This window comes from Grus americana, chromosome 2 (genome assembly GCF_028858705.1).
Source record: "Grus americana isolate bGruAme1 chromosome 2, bGruAme1.mat, whole genome shotgun sequence".
In the NCBI taxonomy this organism is placed as follows: domain Eukaryota; kingdom Metazoa; phylum Chordata; class Aves; order Gruiformes; family Gruidae; genus Grus; species Grus americana.
Window position 1 is genome coordinate 131051745 of NC_072853.1, and position 19089 is coordinate 131070833.

Sequence of the window (19089 nt, forward strand, 5' to 3'; positions counted from 1 at the left end):
GCCCCACGGGGAGCCGCGGCGCTGGAGTGACTGAGACGTTGAATAATTTCCGCTGTCGACGTGGGAGGTGACAGAACGAGCGGACTCCCCAGATGGTGTTAACAAACCCGCTAAGGAGACGAATGCCTTCAGCTGCACTTTCACACTCTGGAATTGGTTTCAGTATAAAAGAAAATCTCACTTGTAAAAAGCCTAATCTGTAAGAGGAGTACCGATGCTTAACCTTAGAGCGCTGAATCCTCACATTCCTCTTGAGAAATAATGGAAGTTTCTGTTCTGCATGTACGGCTTTCCCCCTCCACACTCCATCATTTCTGAAACGTTCAAAATACTCCAGGCAGTACTTTCAAATAAACCAGCTCGATTATAAAAAAAAAGTTGACATTCTACCTGTTCAATTGGCCAGAGAAAACACACCTTACAAGAAACTCAATGATTTTTCACACACGCAGCAAAGAATTTACTTTGCAGGAAAACGTCATGCTGAATATTCATTCACTTATTTCTAGCAGTCTGAAATTTATTGGAGTAATTGAAGTGGGTGAAGGTTTCGATTTGTGGGCAAACCATGGCCTTTGTCTAAAATGCTGTACAACACACGACAGCCTCAAGCAAAACATCTGATACAACTCTCACTGAACTACCACTTCCTCCTATTATTTTTATATTTTAGAGGACTTCTAAAGTTTACATAAAAACAAACATTAAATTCCCTTTATCCTCCTCTGTCCCTATATGCTATTACTGACAAATGCTCAGTATTTCACCGGTTCATTCCAAAGCCCAGTCCATGCTTTATCTGAGGTTACTGTGAGCGAGAAATGGGAACGACGGCCCCTGAGTCTTCCCCTGCCGTCCAAACTTCTCACGAGCTTCCCCAAGGAACATATGAAGCAAAAGCAACCGTGGTAGGCTTCACCATATAGACTTCTGTGAATTTCTTTCAGTTGCTAGTAATTTAGTTGACGTAATCTTTTTTCACATGGATCTGCATGAGATGATGGAAAACTACCGGTCCCAGTAGAGAAGCCCATTAGGGGTCCTAAACATCAATAGCGAGGCTTCAGCTGCTGCAGCAGGTCTTCAGCCTGTGACCACCTTGCCTATTTAGACCTGCTCCTCTTGTAGCTATGATTGCTCCTACTCCTTCTGGCAAGAAAAATATGTCAGAAACAGCTGCTATTCCTCCTTCTGCTGCTTCCCCTCAGTGGGAGGAAGGCAGAGAGGTTTGCCAACAACGTAATGGCTTAGCTGAAGCCAGTTATTTTTACACGACAACGCAGCCACGCAGCCCAGTCTTGTTGGCTGCTACTGCCTGCATGTAGGGAAATACAGATGAGCACCAATCCTTGTAGGGTAAGGACCCACAGTACTGCCTTTCGCATCATGAACCACCTCGGAGGTAAGTAATACTCTAAAGACTTTAATTTCATTCAGCTGCAATACAAAAGATGACCTAATCCAATCTCAAATGAGGTTCAGAGGTGTATTTTCACTGTCGACAGCAAGTTACATTAAGTCTAAACATTTTCAAGCACAGGTACCTGGAACTAAGGATGCAGGTCTCCACTCGCTTTAAGCCAATATCATCATTTTTTAAGCTGTCATCAGAAGAAAGTCTTGCCCTCGCCTTTGTGCTGCATTTCCACCCATATGAGGTGGATCAGGTAGCGGGTCTGGCTGAAAAATTCACGTGCTTTTTCTTCTGGCTGAATTAGTTTTAATCTGGAGCTGTTTTCTAGAGTCACCTACTGTGTAGCTGCATAAAAGCATCTGTCGGCAAAAAGGCGGTGGTGAAGGAGAGAGGGCAGGGGCCCCTTCAGCAACAGTTTGCCTTCTGTTGGTCTAAAAGGGTTTTTACAGCATTTATTCAAAACTGCCCAGCCTGAAAAACGACATCTAATCCCAAGCACGACAGAAAACACACTGTTAAGCAATGTATGGTACTAGAACAAACCCCTCTGAAGTCTTTGAGAGCCCTCTGAGAGATAGAAAAGACTATTGCTCCTTAACTGCAAGAACTGTAAGTAAAACTGAACACAATTCTGAAATTGTGTTTTTCGTTCTGCAAAAAATATTCTCCTGATTTCCTAGAGAATATAGCATGATTTTTAACTGTCACAATTGCTTTATTACACTACAGTCAGGTAATAATATTTACAGTCATCCCGATGATGGTCCAGTATTTTCTCAATATAAAAGAAATTTTCCCAGAACATCCTCTGGACCATTCTCTGTCATTTCCCTGACTACTCTGACACATCTACACAAAAAAATCTGCCACACTGCACTATGTTTACTTCTCATGGTGGCTCAAATAAAGTCAAAATTCACTTTCTTGTGCCTGTTACAGCATTCACAGCCACCCAGTGTCCAATCACAGGAATCAACTGAACGAGCATAAAACCCATCTCTATGGCATCCACTCCTCCTGCATATTACAATACCATACTATTGAATCCAAACCCCATTGTCATCAGTGGATTCATTTTGAAATAAAACTTGAATGGAAGACTTGTTGCTGTGCTGTTCTCCAAAGGACTTCCCTGTGACAATATGCCTTCCCTAAAAAATGTAATTGTAAATGGAATTAATTTGTTATAGAGGATTAATAGGTTTACATGTCAGGTCAGTTACTTGAGCAATTATTACTACTGAGAAATCCAAATCAGTATATAATCAGCCAATGCAGATATGTGAACCTAACAGATAATAACTATGCTAGAAACATCCTAGAGTGATGAGGATGCACGAAAAAAAAGCAATTTCTTTTCACGCTGAATATTGCTACATGACGACAAATTCACTCCCTGCTTCCCAAATACAGACCGGCTCTAGTTCCCAACTAGCTAGCCAGCACACTGAACACTAAAATCATCAGTCACACTGCTGAAGTACACTTACAAATGTCAGTAAGTCAATTCAGCACAAACATTGGACTCAAAAAAAAGTTTTGTTTGACAGTTCTTACTGCCTTACCACCTGGGAAATGAAAATATCCACATGTCAGTGCTTACAAGACTGTTTCTCATATGTAAAACAATTTCTAATTTTACATCTTCAGATGGCTGCTAACTTCATGAAATTCTCAATTTATCATCATGTAAATAAGTCCTTGTCCATACAATACTATGGGATACAGGTGCATGAGAGGAGATCAAGGAAAGCCCACTTCAAATGAAAAGAATGAGAAGAAAGGGAGGCAAACACGCAATATCCCAATTTCAGACCCACGAGAAGAAAGGGAAGAAAACACGCAATATCCCAAATTGAGACCCATCCACCAAAGACCTGGCAGAAAAGAGGAGCTTTGCACTGTGAACGGAAAGATAACAAACTTGAGCTGTGGTGAAGGATCAGTGGGAACCAGTTTCATAATCCTACTGTGGAATATGCTTGAGTATACATGGACAAAGAAACATAACTTGTGAACAATTTTAGATGCAGTTCCTTAGTTAGCCAGTGTGTGTGTATATATATATATATTTACACAGTGAAAACATTTGCATTCAGTACTTAGAAAGCTTTCATCATAAGCTCCAGTCAAACATTAGTTTGGAGCCAAGATCACATTAACAAGATATAAACTTTTCAGTGGGATAGTAATACTTAGTGAAGTACAGAAAAATAGAAAATGGTCTCTAGACAAAACACTTTTTCTCTTAGATTTGATAGAAAGACTGGTATTGATCGCAAAAATTTTAAACTTAATACTTACCTTTTCAACTGGAGTATTTTCTTCACTCGTTACACTTGCTTTTCTTGATTCATTTTTTGTTCTGCTCAGCCTCCGGGACACTTTTTCTCTCAGCAAAGTGGCATATCCAATGTGCTCATAGATGGGGTTTGTTGTCATTTTGGAAATATACTCAGAAGCCTTTGTTTCTATATACAATGTTATCAAGCCATCTGTAACCAGATCATGGATTGATTCGAATCTTTTCTCCCCAACGAAGTGCTTCCCATCATAGAACAGCCTGTAGTTTAAGGTCTGATTACCAAATCTGCAAATACCAGAAAAAAAAGGAGGGAGAGAAGAAAGAGAGAGAGGGAAGAGTGAGAAAGAGAATTCATACTGGCAAAACACGCAGGAGGTAATTTCGCTGACGAGTCTACATATCTGGGTTACATCTGGAACATGCACACGGCTGCAACTAGATGTCTGTGGATAGGTGGACCCAAGTTCAAGCCCAAACGTGACTCCATCACATGGAGGGGGCTACAGAACCGAGGCCAATTCTCTGTAACAAGCTGTGTTCACAGGGTTTAATCTAAATCCTAATGGCACTACCGCAGCAATCGCAAAGGCATGTTTGCATTGACAAGACCTTCTACCAGGATGCATAATTGTGTTAAGGGTTCTTCCATCCCACAACATTTTTGAGATGCAGAAAGCAGATGCTTAACCACCACGGACGTATTTACAGTCAATGAAGAGAGATGGGCATCTCTAGCAAGTAATTAAAACCCTAAGGATCTGAATCACCCTCTGGCAGGAAGCCAGGGAGACTGAGCTCCTAATTCAGAGGCCTAAATAAACACCCAAAGTTCTGCGGGTAACTGTGGCCCTATTTATGGCAGGTGTAATCTATGGGGGTTTGTAAGTGTTTTAAAAAGCAAAGTGCTGTAGTAGGACGTTCAGTTTATAACACCAAGGTTGGAATCCCATTCTTGATTAAAGGATTCAAAGATACGACATTGGGTTAAATGGTCCTATATTGCACCAAACGCGCATGTCTGCATAGCTTGTTGGGCATTCAAACCCAACTGTTTAAGCCTCTCATTTTTTCACCTACATTTTTCATATGAATTCCCAATTTATAATCAAATTCAGGTTTTGATTCTACAAATAATTATCTGGATGGATTTAGAAATCATGCTGTTGTGTCAAAACACAACACTTTGCCATAATCCCCATCCTGTGGTAGTTCTTTTTATTCTTTATTTTGAAATCTCTCTCCAAAACCCTAAAAAATTACATTTGTTCTTTTTCAGCTGACAAAAGTTGCTTTTAATTTACACCACTTTTTAGTTGGCATGACTCACCAGCTTTTCCAGCTCTACCATCTGCACATCAATATGAATTCTGAGGATGATTTCAGCACTGTATCACAGCTACTTGGGATAACTCCTTAAAGAATTTTTTCTTCTGGCTTACCAGCAGAAGGGTAAAAATGCAGACTTTTATTTTGTGTATATCCCACAGCAGTAATAATGCTATAAACATTGCAAAATATTACCAAGGAGTTTGTTTTGTCAAAACCCGGCAGAATATCTTGTCCTCTTGCCGCTAACCCACAGCAGCTTTAAGACTGTTGGGTGGGCAGGTTTTGAATGGCACAGCTAAGCCAAGGGCAGACGTATTTTCAAGGAGAGGCACCCGTGAGGGACAGCGAGGTTGTTGCTTGGGCTCCCGCTGAATCTTTCATTCAGCTGAACAGCGGACTCTCACTTCTTTGAGCAGCAGCATCCTGTGCTTCACGCCAAGCTTGAATTCCAGAAGAAACTGAAAGTCCAGTACGCTGCCCTTGACAGCTGGTCAGCCACTGGACTTCATGATTTTCCAGGTTTATCCAGGGTTATTTATCGCCCACGGTTGCCGATATTTGTGTAAAACACATCACTGAGCTCAGAGGACAACCTGGCTGTGTCCTCTGCCGGGACACTCCCCAGTTCTGTACTCCCTCACATCTCTTACACAGTTTTCAAGGAGAAACTCCATCTTTACAACACTCAAGGTTGTAATGTGTACTCTAGGTAGTAAAAATTTTGAAAACAGGCACAGTCTGCTTCTGAAAAGGGACTTCCTAGCCAAGTGCTAAAGGAGTGACTGAATGGCTGTAGTACTGTGATGGTCAACCTGCTGACAAGAGGGTGTAAAATCACTGACACCGTGAAGTGGATTAAGTAATGGAGGACATAGACTTCACCCAAAAGAGACTGACATAATCTCCTCCATTAAACACATTTATATTTGCACAATAAGCCTCTATTAAAACAGCATTTACCTGAGAGCAAGAGTATAGCAGCCAGGTTGCCGCTGGCTTTCTCTAAGAATATACGCTCCTTCTACGCCAGCAAGTATTTCATCTGCTTGCTCCCGAGAAATGATCCCGTGAAACCTAAGGGAAGACATTTCAGTGACTTCAGAGCAATCCGACCAGAAACACCTTCCCCTCCACCTCAGAAAGCATTTGAAAACTTCTGCACTGCAAAGCATCATGGTCTAAGCCATCAGGACAGCATCTAAAAGTGGCAGGGCGGTCTTCCAGCCTGGGCAAGTCCCGCACGGAGGCAAAACAAAAATTACACTGTATATGCAGTTTCAGTCAGTGTAAGTCACTTCAACCGCACCCAAAGATTTTTTTCCTGTAAATGCCCCATCTTTTCACAACTTTTCTCCTCTACCAGTCTGTGCCCCTCTTCCTTGTTTCCTTTCTAGAGGCCTTACAACAGAATTGAAAACCAGGCACAAAGGCACTGTTTTTTTTTAAATGGAGATGACTTTAAATTAAAATGAGAGGTCATTCTTATTATGTTTGCTTTATTTATACATTCACATTGCTTCCTCAAATTTGTAAGGGAAACTGAGACAAAAAATAGCAACAATTACCTAATTTCTATTCTGCATATATTGAAGAAGATTCAGAGTAGCCTTGACAAAAATACTGTTCTCTGTATTTCAGTGAGTTCCTCATTCAGTTTGGAAAAAAAGCAATACTTCCCTGATTCTTTTGTCATTGCTATTTTAAGACAAAAGGAGGCCCTAGGATGCACAATTAACCTTACAATAATCAATATTTAGCAGTGATCTCTCCATAAGTACAAATGCAGTCTTTACAGCCCTACACACATTTTGCTAGCTGGGAAGTGTCTGAGGGTCTCCTCAGAGATTTTGAAAGTTTCTATTTTTTGCTGCTGTCTGAAAAAAGGCACTAAAATATACTGGCCTTCAGCATTTTCTCTTTTCTGACAACACATATGAAGTGGCACATTTCTAACACTGCCTCTGGCTCGGTAGTGAAAGATAAGAAAACCACATTGGATGTAAATGCAATTGTTGTTTTGTTCTCTTTACGTTGTGTTTTCACAACTAATACATGTTGGAAATAGTAGGTTTAGGTGATCTTTCCAGAGTGACTTTCTATTCAAAATTATGTAAATTAATTCACACTTTCTGTCTGTACTGGTGGGGACACACTCATTTACTGCCACATCCAAATTAAAATGAGCATCCCCTAGATGACATAATTTAAGCCTATCTTTACCAGTAAACTCACGGCAATTCATAACTCCAGTTAAAAATAATGAGCATAGGCCATTTGCCACCAGAAGCTCATTATAAAATATAGCAGGCTTTAGGTTAGATACTAGGAAAAAGCTCTTCTGGTGATGAATTTAAGAAACTGCTGGGACAGGAGACTTGGGGCACTTGTGAAATTTCTTTAACCGTGGGTCATAAGGACTGGGTAATCCAAGCTTTCTCATGGATGTTTTTGGTACATTTTTATAAGGTCATAAAACCAGCTTGTACACAGTACAAGATCCCCTGAGCTCAGACGCCTGCCTCTGACAGCAGCTGACAATAAATGCTTACGGAAAGAGTACAGGGAGCGGTGACATATTTCTTTCACTTCACATCCCTGTCCATCCATCACTGGTTTAGCCAGAAGTTGTGTCCCACCAGCTGTGACTTTACCCTTCATGAATCTGAGAATCTCACTTGTAAACCCTTTGATATCTTTATGCCTCTGGCCTCCGCAGTACCCCGTGGCAATGAACTTGAGAGGGACACTGTGTACGTCCCTCTCTTGGACACCCACTGAAGAAGACCTGTTCATTTTCCTCAAAGCATCCCTTTGCTCCACTGCTGTACTTTGCTGCACTTCCCATTTCTTCTACAGCCTTTCCAAAACGGAGGGAGGAGGAAGGGGTAAAGAGGGACGAGAATTACATGCACTATTTAAAATGCAGCTACATCATATATTTATATAGTAATATCATTACATATTTTCTGTTTCTTTCCCTAGAAATCCCTGATTCTCTTTCCAAGCAGTACTGAGCACTGAGTCAAGTGCTTTTATAGGACCATCCCCAGTGGGCCTGAAATCTTTCCAGATGATAACAGCTAATGTGCTCTTGCCTGGGACGGTTCACCGAGGTGACTTCTCACAGTTCCTGCCAGCCCTGCTGCTCCACAAACCCAGAGCACGTCAACAGCCAGGCAGGTTCCTGGAGTAAAGGCTGCTGTAATGGTTTTACAAGTCCTGCTGTAGGAAGTGTGATGGGTTGCTCAGGTAGGTACTGTCTTCAGCTCTGTTGTACTCTAGTGGCTAGATCCGAATTCCCTGTTGTCAAAGATAACGCTTTAAAAATGGAACTTCAGTAATTAGGGGCAAAGTTACCGGCTCTTGAGGTTTTTTGATGGTAGAAAAGGATCATTAAACACAGATGATGTGTCTGGGATGCAAGAAAAAATAGAACATGGGACCTAAGTAATTTGGCTAGCAATAAGGGCTAGGGCCTCGGCAGATTACTCCAGTAAAGGCCAAATGCCCGATCTGGGTGGTTACTGCCGTGGCTTTTCCTTCACCTGCCCAAATCTCCATGCCAGGGCAAGACCCAGCCCCTTTCAAGTGATTTATTGGCAAGACGACTGCTGAGCACAAAGGAATTATACTCCAGTGGTCTGTCATTTTCCTCACAACAAAAATACACCTCTTCTCTGGGTATTTCGGACCTCGTAAGTTTAGCAGGGAGAACAGCGTTTACCCATGCAGTAGCATACGCGCTTGCTTCCACAACCACGTAGGGTGCTGAAAGTATAGGAACATACACAGAAAGGCAGTGAGAGAGGCAAGCTGCTTCTCTCCTCCCCAGGCCATTGCAGGACCACTGGGAGGTTAAAGCCACAACCAAAATAAAAGGAAAAAATACTCCAGCCAATAATTTTTCCCCAAACTGTCCTAGGAAAAGCAAAATAAACATGCAGGATCACACTGCAGCACAGTCCGTGGACTGCGAGCAGCAGTACTAGACTGTAACATAATTAAATTACTAGGCCATCAACATATTTAGCTCCCAGTTGAAGTGAAAGGTAAAATAAAATATGTTATCAGACCTCCATTGTGTCTTTTTTTTTTTAAGTTCTAGAAGAACAGCTTTTGGATACACCCAACAGATACTTAAAAGGGGAGAATACTTACTCTCTTCCGTAATACTTTGGTCTGTTCTCCACCTAAATTTTGAAAAAAAAGGAAAAAAAAAATTAAGAACATACTCAATTTTAAATAAACTACATAAAAATAAATTAAGTTTATTAAGAATATTAATGAGGACTACTGCACCCATCTAAGTGATGAAATTCAGCAGATTAAAAACTGTGGCTGGAACATAAGTACACAGAAGAACAGAAAAATGAAAACAGAAGAGGTAGTTCTATTGATGGATTTCTGGGAAGAATAACATGTATTAATGGTGACAAAACCAGACATAATTGTATAAAAAATACATATAATTGTATAAAATCTGATCAAATGGATAAAGAATAGTTTACTGCCATTTTGCCTATCTAATGTCTGTACTATAAAATAAGACTATTTTTGTTATACACCCTATAGCTTCTTAAAAACATTTTTTGCCTATATACAGCAACCAACCAAAGATAAAAAATTTAATATTCTTGGGAGAAACAAGGTTTCTGGATTTAGATCTAGTCTTAAATTCCTTGAAGTCTCCAAAGTACACTGAAAGTTGCCAGAAGAACTCCCAATTACTTTAAAAAGCTTCAAACCAAGTTTTAGGAACGTCGTGTTCTTATCTGGAAACTTTGGCTACGTCTGACATTTTGACTAGTTTCTCAGAGCTCAATCTTTTGGCAAATTTGCAAAAAAGCAAGTTCATCTCTCATCAATCAGCCTTTGTCTTGCCCCATCCGGGTACCCCCCGCAGCAGGGGCAGGCGATGCCGGCAGGGGGCACGGCTGCCCCGGCTCTCGGAGGTACCTCACCGCGCACACAGGCTCCATCGATTATTGCATATTAATCTTCAGGTTTTAAGATGTATTCATATATAGGCATGCATTTAAGTGTCTTTATAAAGAGATGTGCTCTCTCTCTTTCTTTCCAGTTGTGGCACTTATCAATAGTGTTATCTTACCGGGCTGTAACTTCAGCCAGTGTTTGTATGCGTAAGCGTGACAGAGCTTAATACAAGATATACATAAAGGCTCTTGATTATTAAAAAAAACAACCCCTGAGTGAGTGCATACCTGAGTAAAGCTGTCCATATTAATGGAATTACTGCTTCATACACGGCGACACGCATAAAGAAAAATTGTGGTTTCAAGACTGTTTCATCCTTTAGGATAAAACCAATGAATTTTCACCATTTTATCTGACTGGAAACAAGGACCCTTGTTCTTGTTTTTATTATATCTCATTATTTCACTCATAAAAACCTTACATTGATAAAGGTTTTTAATTTCTGAATAGCAAATGCATAAATGTGACATTTTTGATTCAATAATCTACACGCCACGCACTAAACCGAAGCAGCTGACTTTCTACCCTGCAGTCACTAAGGCTACAATACAGCGCAAGATGAACAAAAGTCTGTACAAGATAATGAGAATCTTCAATGGGTGACCGATGGGAGTTCAATCAAGTCCTCACTGTGCTGCTTTCCCAGCTTGGCATTTCTCTTCCAGCACGGCACTAACAATAGCAGTATCATACCCTTGGAACTCCTGCCTAGGAATAATACCTTGATGCAAACATTTCTGAGATCTGAGGGGCAGGAACAACAGGAAAAAGAAAACGCAGAAGTGAAGAGAGAGCAAAATCAGAGGAATTGCCAAGCGCAGGTGCTGTGTTTCTATGTGCATACACGGCAACTCAGAGAAGAAACTGTAGGAATTCAATATTTTTTTTTTAACTTTATATTTTTATAAGTAAAAAAAATAATCAAGAAAAGCCATATTACCTCAGAAAGGAGGTTGTTCATACATTCATCTTTAGTAGCACTACATGACTTTATTATCTTGGAACTGTGCTGCCTTCTTGTCATCCTTATAGACCTTAATGACCCTCAAAGCATATATTTAGCTGGGAACTTAATTAAAAAATAGGTATCAGAAGCTGGGTTAGGTGAGACCACCACATGCAATCTTCTCTTTCATGGAAACAAAGGCCACTCAGTACATGAAAATGATGACAAGGAACAAACAAATAAACTTTCATTCCCACAGGAAGCCAAATAAAACCTTTACACCACAGAATGTAAAGCATGACTTTCATCTAGGATTCAGAATCTGCTGCTTTTCAAAAATGCAGATTTGCCTTGATTGTATGTACACACAGAATAAAACCTGATACATTCATCTACCTCAGAAAAGAGTTAACAGTACTAGCACTCACCCTTAAAATGACCTGTAAGCACAAGTTCCCCCCCCAAATATATATCTATTCATATATACATATATATAAACTTATATATAAACAGTATAAAAGCAATCTGGAAATAACTCCTTGAGCAAATGGAGGCACATTTTGTATCCCTCTCATGCCACCATTTATGCAAAAATAAATATTTATCTGTGAAATTTTTATCATTTAACTACCAACTGACTGAACTCCCCTGGACACTGTGGTTTGCATTTTTCCTGCTGTCCGTGAACTAAAAGATTTGTTCTTCCAAGAACCCACACAAAGCCCATCAAATCCTATATTCTTCCCCCCTCTGCTATTAAACAGAAACCTTCACTCCAGCATCTTTTAGCATCCACGTGTCTAAAACGGTCACAACTTCAGCACTTGGCTTCAGGCAAGAAAGATACTGTAGTATTCCCTGAAATGAAGTTCCAGATCTGCTAGACCATGCAGGTGACCCAGAATCTAAAAATCCTCTCCTGTGCTCACCACAACCTTTAGCCTGAAATAATCATTTTGCTGCTAACCAACTTCTCTGCCAGGAACAAACCCAAGGAAACAAAGTTACAGCGAGATAAAAGATCAAAATAACATCAGGGTCTCTAGATCAAAACCAGAATGTTGGACTGAACTTGGAAATAAACCAAAAGCCTGCACAATTGATGGAGCAGAGGCTTAAAAGTATCAAAGGAGCCAGCAGGTCTGTTTTGCGCCAACCGCAGACTCTGTACAAACTTCAAGGGAAATTCTATATATCCCAGAAGGCAAAGGTGACCGAAATTCAGTTGGGATTAGCTCTCCCTCCCCTGCTCTAAATGGGCTCGTGCGCACAAAGTCAGGCAGATGCGCCTAAGAGAATTGTTAGTCGTGGAAAGAACAGAATATCCGCAGGTAGAAAAGTGACTGTTTCCCAGTGGTAGGAGCCCAGAATAATCAGCCTTATTCTGAGGACACATACACTTAGGGGTTTTTTATAGATAATGGCTATGAAGCACACTTCCGTCACTTTCCATATAGCCCTCACAATTTCTTGATGAAACAAGGGCCACCTTTCCCAGTTGGTTTTATTTATCACTCTGGCCCATCTTCCTAGACATTGAGCAAGGGGAGAGATCAGAGGGGTTGAATCATTTAGGACTGTTACGCTAACAGACAAAATCGATGTACAAAACTGAAGAAAATTACGTAAGGCAAATAGTAGGTCTTCACTAATGAAAATATATTTTGCCTTAAAGAACTCCACATCTTGCTTTTACTACTCCCATCCAGAGGACAAATAAAATGGGTTCTGCCTCTCCACTAAAAGTGGCATCTTTCAACTCAAATGTGGGATGGTAATTTTCTGGCTTAGAAAAAGGTATTCTTGACAATCTCAAACCAAAAAAATGTTGTTGCAGAGCAGCCATTTCCGGTCATTGTTCCAGAAACCAGGTGGAAAACACTGAAAATTACTACCGAAATTCACAGTTGTATGAATTATGAATCATCAGTGAATGCCAAAATTGTTTGAAACTAAAATCCAGTTGGTCAGGAAATAAGAAGTAGGATAAACCAGCCTAAATCACTACTAATCCAGTACCCTTACAAAGCCAGCAACATTCAACGACACCTCATCTTGAAGCGTGCTCAAAGAAACGAAACCCAGCACAGCTCTCCTGGCTCTCTCCAAAGGCCTTTGGAAGCTCATGTTTGAGACACTCGGCATGCTCCAGCCTTGACTCCCAGCCTGCCAACCCTGATTGCCTCTCCCCACCTCAAAAAACCCCTGACTTACACACTTGGTTTAGTTTTACAAGTTTTTTTTACAGTGTTACAGCATATTCTTCAAGGTGTGGAGTCAGCTGTACTGGGGTTTGAAGTCAACACTGAGAACGAAGTAAGTCGTCTTCAAAAAAATACACTAGCTATCTAAGCTAATTCAATATATTACTTTTACATAATTTTGAAGTTTACTGAATCTTAATGCCCTGGGCTTTGTGGCTCCTCTTTTGGTCAGGATGGTTTAGCCCCGGCATGACATACTCCTGCTAATGTACAGATTATTGTATTAAAATCCTACACCACTCTGCAAGATAACTCATCACAAAACTACTGGGAATCATGCAGGCAGGAGGTGAGCATTCCCTAATGCGATAGATTTTCATTGCAAGCATTGACATCTAAGCCACACTGCACTGAAGCTTTGAAGATACCCTGAAGAATTCTTTCTGCCTAAGTAACTACCACAGACACAAGATAACCCTAATTTCAGAAAAAATTAATTTCTCTTCAGCTTCATTGCACAAGACATATTTCCTTATCCAGTGGCCAAAGCTGAAAACTAGAAATGTTGGAATGAAAATTCAGAAATCCCTCTAGGATGGCAATCTGTCTGTAATTCAGAAGGGCCAGCCTGGCATAACACTGTATATCTACCTATTTCAACCACTGACTTAATACATCCATGAAGAGAATGTAAAAGGGGAAGGGAAACAATAAGGTGGGTAGCTGCACCTGGCTCTCTGTTCTTCTCCCCAGTACACAGAAACAGCAGAGAAACACGATCTAAGAGTTATTAATGTCGGTGCGTTCACTCAGAGCAGGCAGTGAGGTGTTTTCCCAAAGGAAGTTTAATCTGATATATTTTCTGGTTGGAACAATCTTAATTATTTTTCAGTAATTCTAGTTGACTAGACATAAATATACTTTTCAGCTCAGTTTGACATAAAAAAAAAAGAATATTTGGAAAAGAAGCTTTCGAGACAAGCCCAGTAAAAACAGACTGTACAGAAAAGGAGTTTATTGTCCAAATCGTTCACCTTTTGGCAGAATTGTCATGAGCCAACTGCAAACTTTAGTCTTATGATCAACTAAGAAAAAGATTAAGGAAGATTCTAAGTCCCCATTAAATAGAATGAAGTAAAAAAACTATGTTGTACTTTGTCACTTGTATAACATAACTTTTTGCCTCAAAATTTTTCTTAGAACAATTTCTACTTAGAACAATTAACGCATCTAACTTTCCCTCCAAATAGGACAAATTATTTCACATCAATGACTCTTAAGCAATTTAAATTGGGAGAACATTCTTTTTGCAGGGAAATATTTATCTACCTTTTTCACTCCCTTTTTACCACTTTCTTACTGCTACCTTATCAGGCGCTTCTGGCATCAACGTTTTCAAAGAGAAGCAACTCTTGGTTTTGCAAAAAGTCATAAAGCCTGTTGCTAATGTTGTTGGCAGGAGTAGCAGCAACGTAACATCTGTACTGCCCGGCCAAGGACACGCCAGTTATAGATAGTGACTATGTACACACATAATGAAAAGACGGTCTTTTCTCCTAAGATTTTCCATCAATGGCATTCAACGTAACTGACGGGACAGGCTTCATGTGACAAGCCTATCCAGGCCACGTAACTTCATGACTACGTTCGTATAGTTTTGCTGTGCGATGAGGGAGGAGCAAAGACATTCCTCAGAAAGAAACTAGCAATGCACAAGCCCCCAGAACATACTCCACCTGCGCTGCCCATGTTTCAGAGGCTCTCCAGAGAGAAAGGTGACATGAATAGTTCTGGAAGTCTGCAGCTCCCTTTGTCATTCAGTTACAGAGCCACGGGGACGCCAGCATTATGGCCACTTGATGGATATACATTCAGCAACGTGACAGCGAGGGGCTATGATGCCTCCAGGACAAGAAAGTACCTGGGAGCAAGATGCCAAAATCATTCAAAATACCAGAGGGGCGATGACTAGACAGGTCTCCACAGAAAAGGATCCTGGCATCGTTACAGATCACAAAATGACCACAAATCACTGATGCTGTCTGTTGCAAAAAACTGCCAAAACCAGAATGCCATACTGGGATATAAAAACAAGTATGCAGACAACGACGACACCTCAGAGTAATCCTCTCCTTGCAACGTCCACTCAGAAAACCTCTACCTGGAATAATGAGTGTGGGTTTGGGCACCACATCTCAAGAAAGACTGGAGCAAATAATTAGAGTGAGCAGGGATTTAGCAAATGTGAAAGACATGAAAAGAGATTGGCTTATAGAAAAGAAGACAGAGAGAGGCCGTAGCAGACAGGTACGAAAAAGGCAGCTTTCAGGAGAAAATAATTTGTTCTCTGCACGCTTAGTGGACATGACAAGGAGTAATAGGCTTAAAGTGCAAAAAAGAAGATACAGCTTAGATGTTAGGAAAGTGTTAAAAATAATTAAACACTAAATAAATAAGCAGAGGTGGTCATGAAATCTTCAGCCTTGAAAGGCTTTGAGAAGAGGATATGCAAACATCTCTTCTTGATGCAGGGATGACAACCTCTTCAGTTTCTTCTGGCCCCGAGACACCATGATCCATCCTATTCCTCATATCTGCCGGGACTGCTCTCAGGAAACAGGGATTAGTAGGGAGCAGACTGAATAGGTTGTATAAATCACATATAAAACCATAATAATACCATGTCTCTGCCCACTTCTGTGAGGTTGTCGGGACAGAAGGCAGCAGGGAGAATGAGCTGTTCTAGAGGAGAAAGCCAAACCTTCAAGTGATAAACTGGTCACCACTTACCCAAATAACAAAACTCAGCTTAAGTCCACGAGCATAGCAAAGCACCAAATTGTGTATCTTCCAACAAAATATTCTGCTGTAAAATTGACAGCGCTAGGGAGAAGGTAGGAGTGGAGATCTTCGCTACTAGGAACAATATAAAAGGAAAGACAAAAGCGAAGAACACAAAGAATGCTTTTATTAACTGCTGCTCAAAGCTGCACAACTGCTGTGCTCTGATGGCGTGCTGTAACCTACGGAGAAGGTAAGATGCATAAGGACCCTTTTGCAGAAGGATAATGCATTGCAAAGAGATGCAATAAGGTCAGCAGCTCTGACTGTTACTGTGGCACTTACTGCAGGCTGATTTCCACTCAATCAAGGTTATTTCTATCACTTTTAAAGATGAAAAATTTAAAAATAATTGGGTCGGTCTGTTTGTTTGTTTGCTTACTTGCTTGTACCAAACTTTCAAAAGAGCTAGTCTAAGGCATCCTTTATGAGGGTATTTTTAACTTGGGTTTGTTTCCTTGAGGAAATGGTCCAGCAGACAATAATCGATGTATCCGACGAAACACTATAAACCCCAGAAAATAACAAAAATCTACCCAAACACGGACATCTGGTATTACTACTAAACCAGAATATATTTCTATATATATTCAGCTTTAACAGAAAAGAGCAAGATTGAACAAGAAAAGAAAACCCAAATATTTTCTGACCTAGTAAAGAAAATAATGTGCTCCTGAACACTAGCTAAAATAAATTGAAATAAATCTTAATCAAGGAGGCTGCTGCTAAATAGCCAGGGGAGACAGGGTCAAGTTCAAACAACTTCAACAGCAAAAGCAGGAGTCATCTATTTTGTTATGCTGCTTCCATTTACAGAGTAAGGGCATCATTAAATGTAAGAAGGAATATCAATGTTAACTTAAATGCAAGATGAAAAATTTGAATATAGCATTTAAACTGTGCTCCCTTTTTTCACCAATGATGTGTTGAGCCATTTAAATGGGAGAAAAAAATACCCCCAGCAGCAGCAGCAAAATGTGACAAGCCGTATCAATGCTCTAAACGGTGCTTGCAATTCTGTAACCAGTGAGAAGCACTAAAACATTCCTGTGACACATGCCAGTAGATCTGCACAAACCTACTGATGTTATGTCGCCTGCCTTAATGCATCCCCAAAAGCCATGCTTCCTAACCAGCTCGCTGCTACTATTTGATGTAAAAATGTGGCCCTTCAGCAAAGCGCCCAGTGAATGCACTTGTGAAGTGCCAAACGAACATTTATAACCAATCTGCTGGAGACTGGTTAGAAACTCAAGTATGGGCTGGAGGCGTGGAAGGAACATCAGGAAACAACCCATCAGAACTGAGAGTGGACGTGGGTAGGTGGACAATGGGGAGGAGGGCGCCTTAGACAAGCCTCTGCATAGCATCGTGGGGTGTGGGACGCACTGCCACGTCGTTACACTGGGCGAACATCTGCGCATGAGGACAGGGGAGGGATGAAAGCAAAAATCCAAGGAGAAATAATAAATATTAATTCACTTATTCTCCTGTCATTTATATTATGAATACTTCTGCTCTGCACTTGGGAACAGCAGACATTTCTCTTAAGTCAGGCTACCTGCAAAGTCTGAACAGGGATAAGGGAGCTCAGATAGCGCTAGCTACTTATCCCAAGTCTGGAAAAGGTGAGGATCCTATTAGCTCCTCTACAAAATACTAAGTAGGAGAATATTTCCTGAACAATGAAAAAACCAGTAACTTACAGATGCTTCCACTTCAATAAAGCTGAATATTTTGATACCTTTTTATGAGATATACTATTCATAAAAGCATCTCTATCACACACACACATACACTCTTGTGCTCTCTTACTAATTCGTACAGGGTAGCTGAAATGTGTCAGTTCGTATTAGTTAGTCATGATGGTATTTCAAACAGATATGCAAATATTTTGGAAAGAAAGGAAAATCTACATTGCAAACCTTCTGAATTTTCATTTTGAACACTGAAATTCAGGAGTACCAGTTTGAAAACCGTACAAACTCCACCACGTTCATGCCTACTTCTCTTCAGTGTTCCAAAAAGACCTGTAACTGCCTGATGTATTAATTCTCTGTGTAGGTATATACATACATGTACAGGAAGACAGGGAGTGAAATACACAGATGTGTACAGATAGATGTGTAAAGTTTCTATATTCATTCATATTAAGAAATACAAATTCATCAACTGCTCACTACTGTATGTTCTCATCTTGGATCTTGAAAAAAGACATCAAACACCTCACTCAGAGAGCAGAGACAGTAAGACCCCTTCTACATATTATTTTGACCAGACACAATGATTACTGGCCTAAATTGGATCAGATATGTAAATCTATACAAGCACATGGCATCTTCACCTATACATAGGCTTATTGATGAACCTTCTCTAAGTTGAGACATGAAACAGGACTTCATTTATTTTGGCTTGAAAACTACTTATATTTGACATCATGTCAAATTAAAAAAAACCCAAACAACTAGATTAAAAGATTGATATGATAAAAGGAAATGAAAAATTAGGAGAATGACAGTCACACACACAGACACACACACATCACCCACTTCCAAGGAAAAACGGAGAGGAGGGTGAAACTTCCCAAAGCAGCTTTCAAGCAAAAACAGAGGGATAATTAACAAGTAGATAATTAACAAGCTGTCCAGAAAGACAGCTACATACAGTTTGAGCTCCTTAGTCAGAAGCTGCCATCTTGTCTTAAAAAAAGATAGCTTTAACTTTTCCATTTTGTAGTGATCAATAAATGCACCAACTGGTTCATACCGTATTCCTCTGTCAAAGATGAACACCAGTCTAATTTGCAAATCATAACCTAGAACACTAGTAAATCAAACTTGATGAAATTCAAGTGGAACAGACAAGCCTCTTCTAGTTTTCTTTAGCTGTAACTATTTAAATTAAATATTTACAATCATGTCTGCAGAATAATTAGAAAGCTTTCTCCTCTGTGCAGTAGTCAATGGACTGTTAAAATGAGGTTGATGTGGCTTTGTCTGAGTGCTCCACCACCCTACCATCGCAGCAGGGTGAGACTTCATGGACTCTAGGAGAG

The 19089-nt window shown here is 40.3% G+C and overlaps 1 protein-coding gene across 1 annotated transcript in view; it reads right to left on the reverse strand.

Moving 5' to 3' along the window:
* The window catches only part of CHN2 (chimerin 2), a 163527-nt gene that overhangs the window by 64276 nt on the left and 80162 nt on the right, over positions 1-19089 (reverse strand). Inside the window, exons 4-6 of the mRNA XM_054816406.1 lie at positions 9207-9238; positions 6009-6122; positions 3719-4004 (exon numbers count right to left, since the gene is read on the reverse strand). Of these exons, the coding sequence (XP_054672381.1) occupies positions 3719-4004; positions 6009-6122; positions 9207-9238 (432 nt within the window). The remainder of the gene's footprint in view (positions 1-3718; positions 4005-6008; positions 6123-9206; positions 9239-19089) is intronic.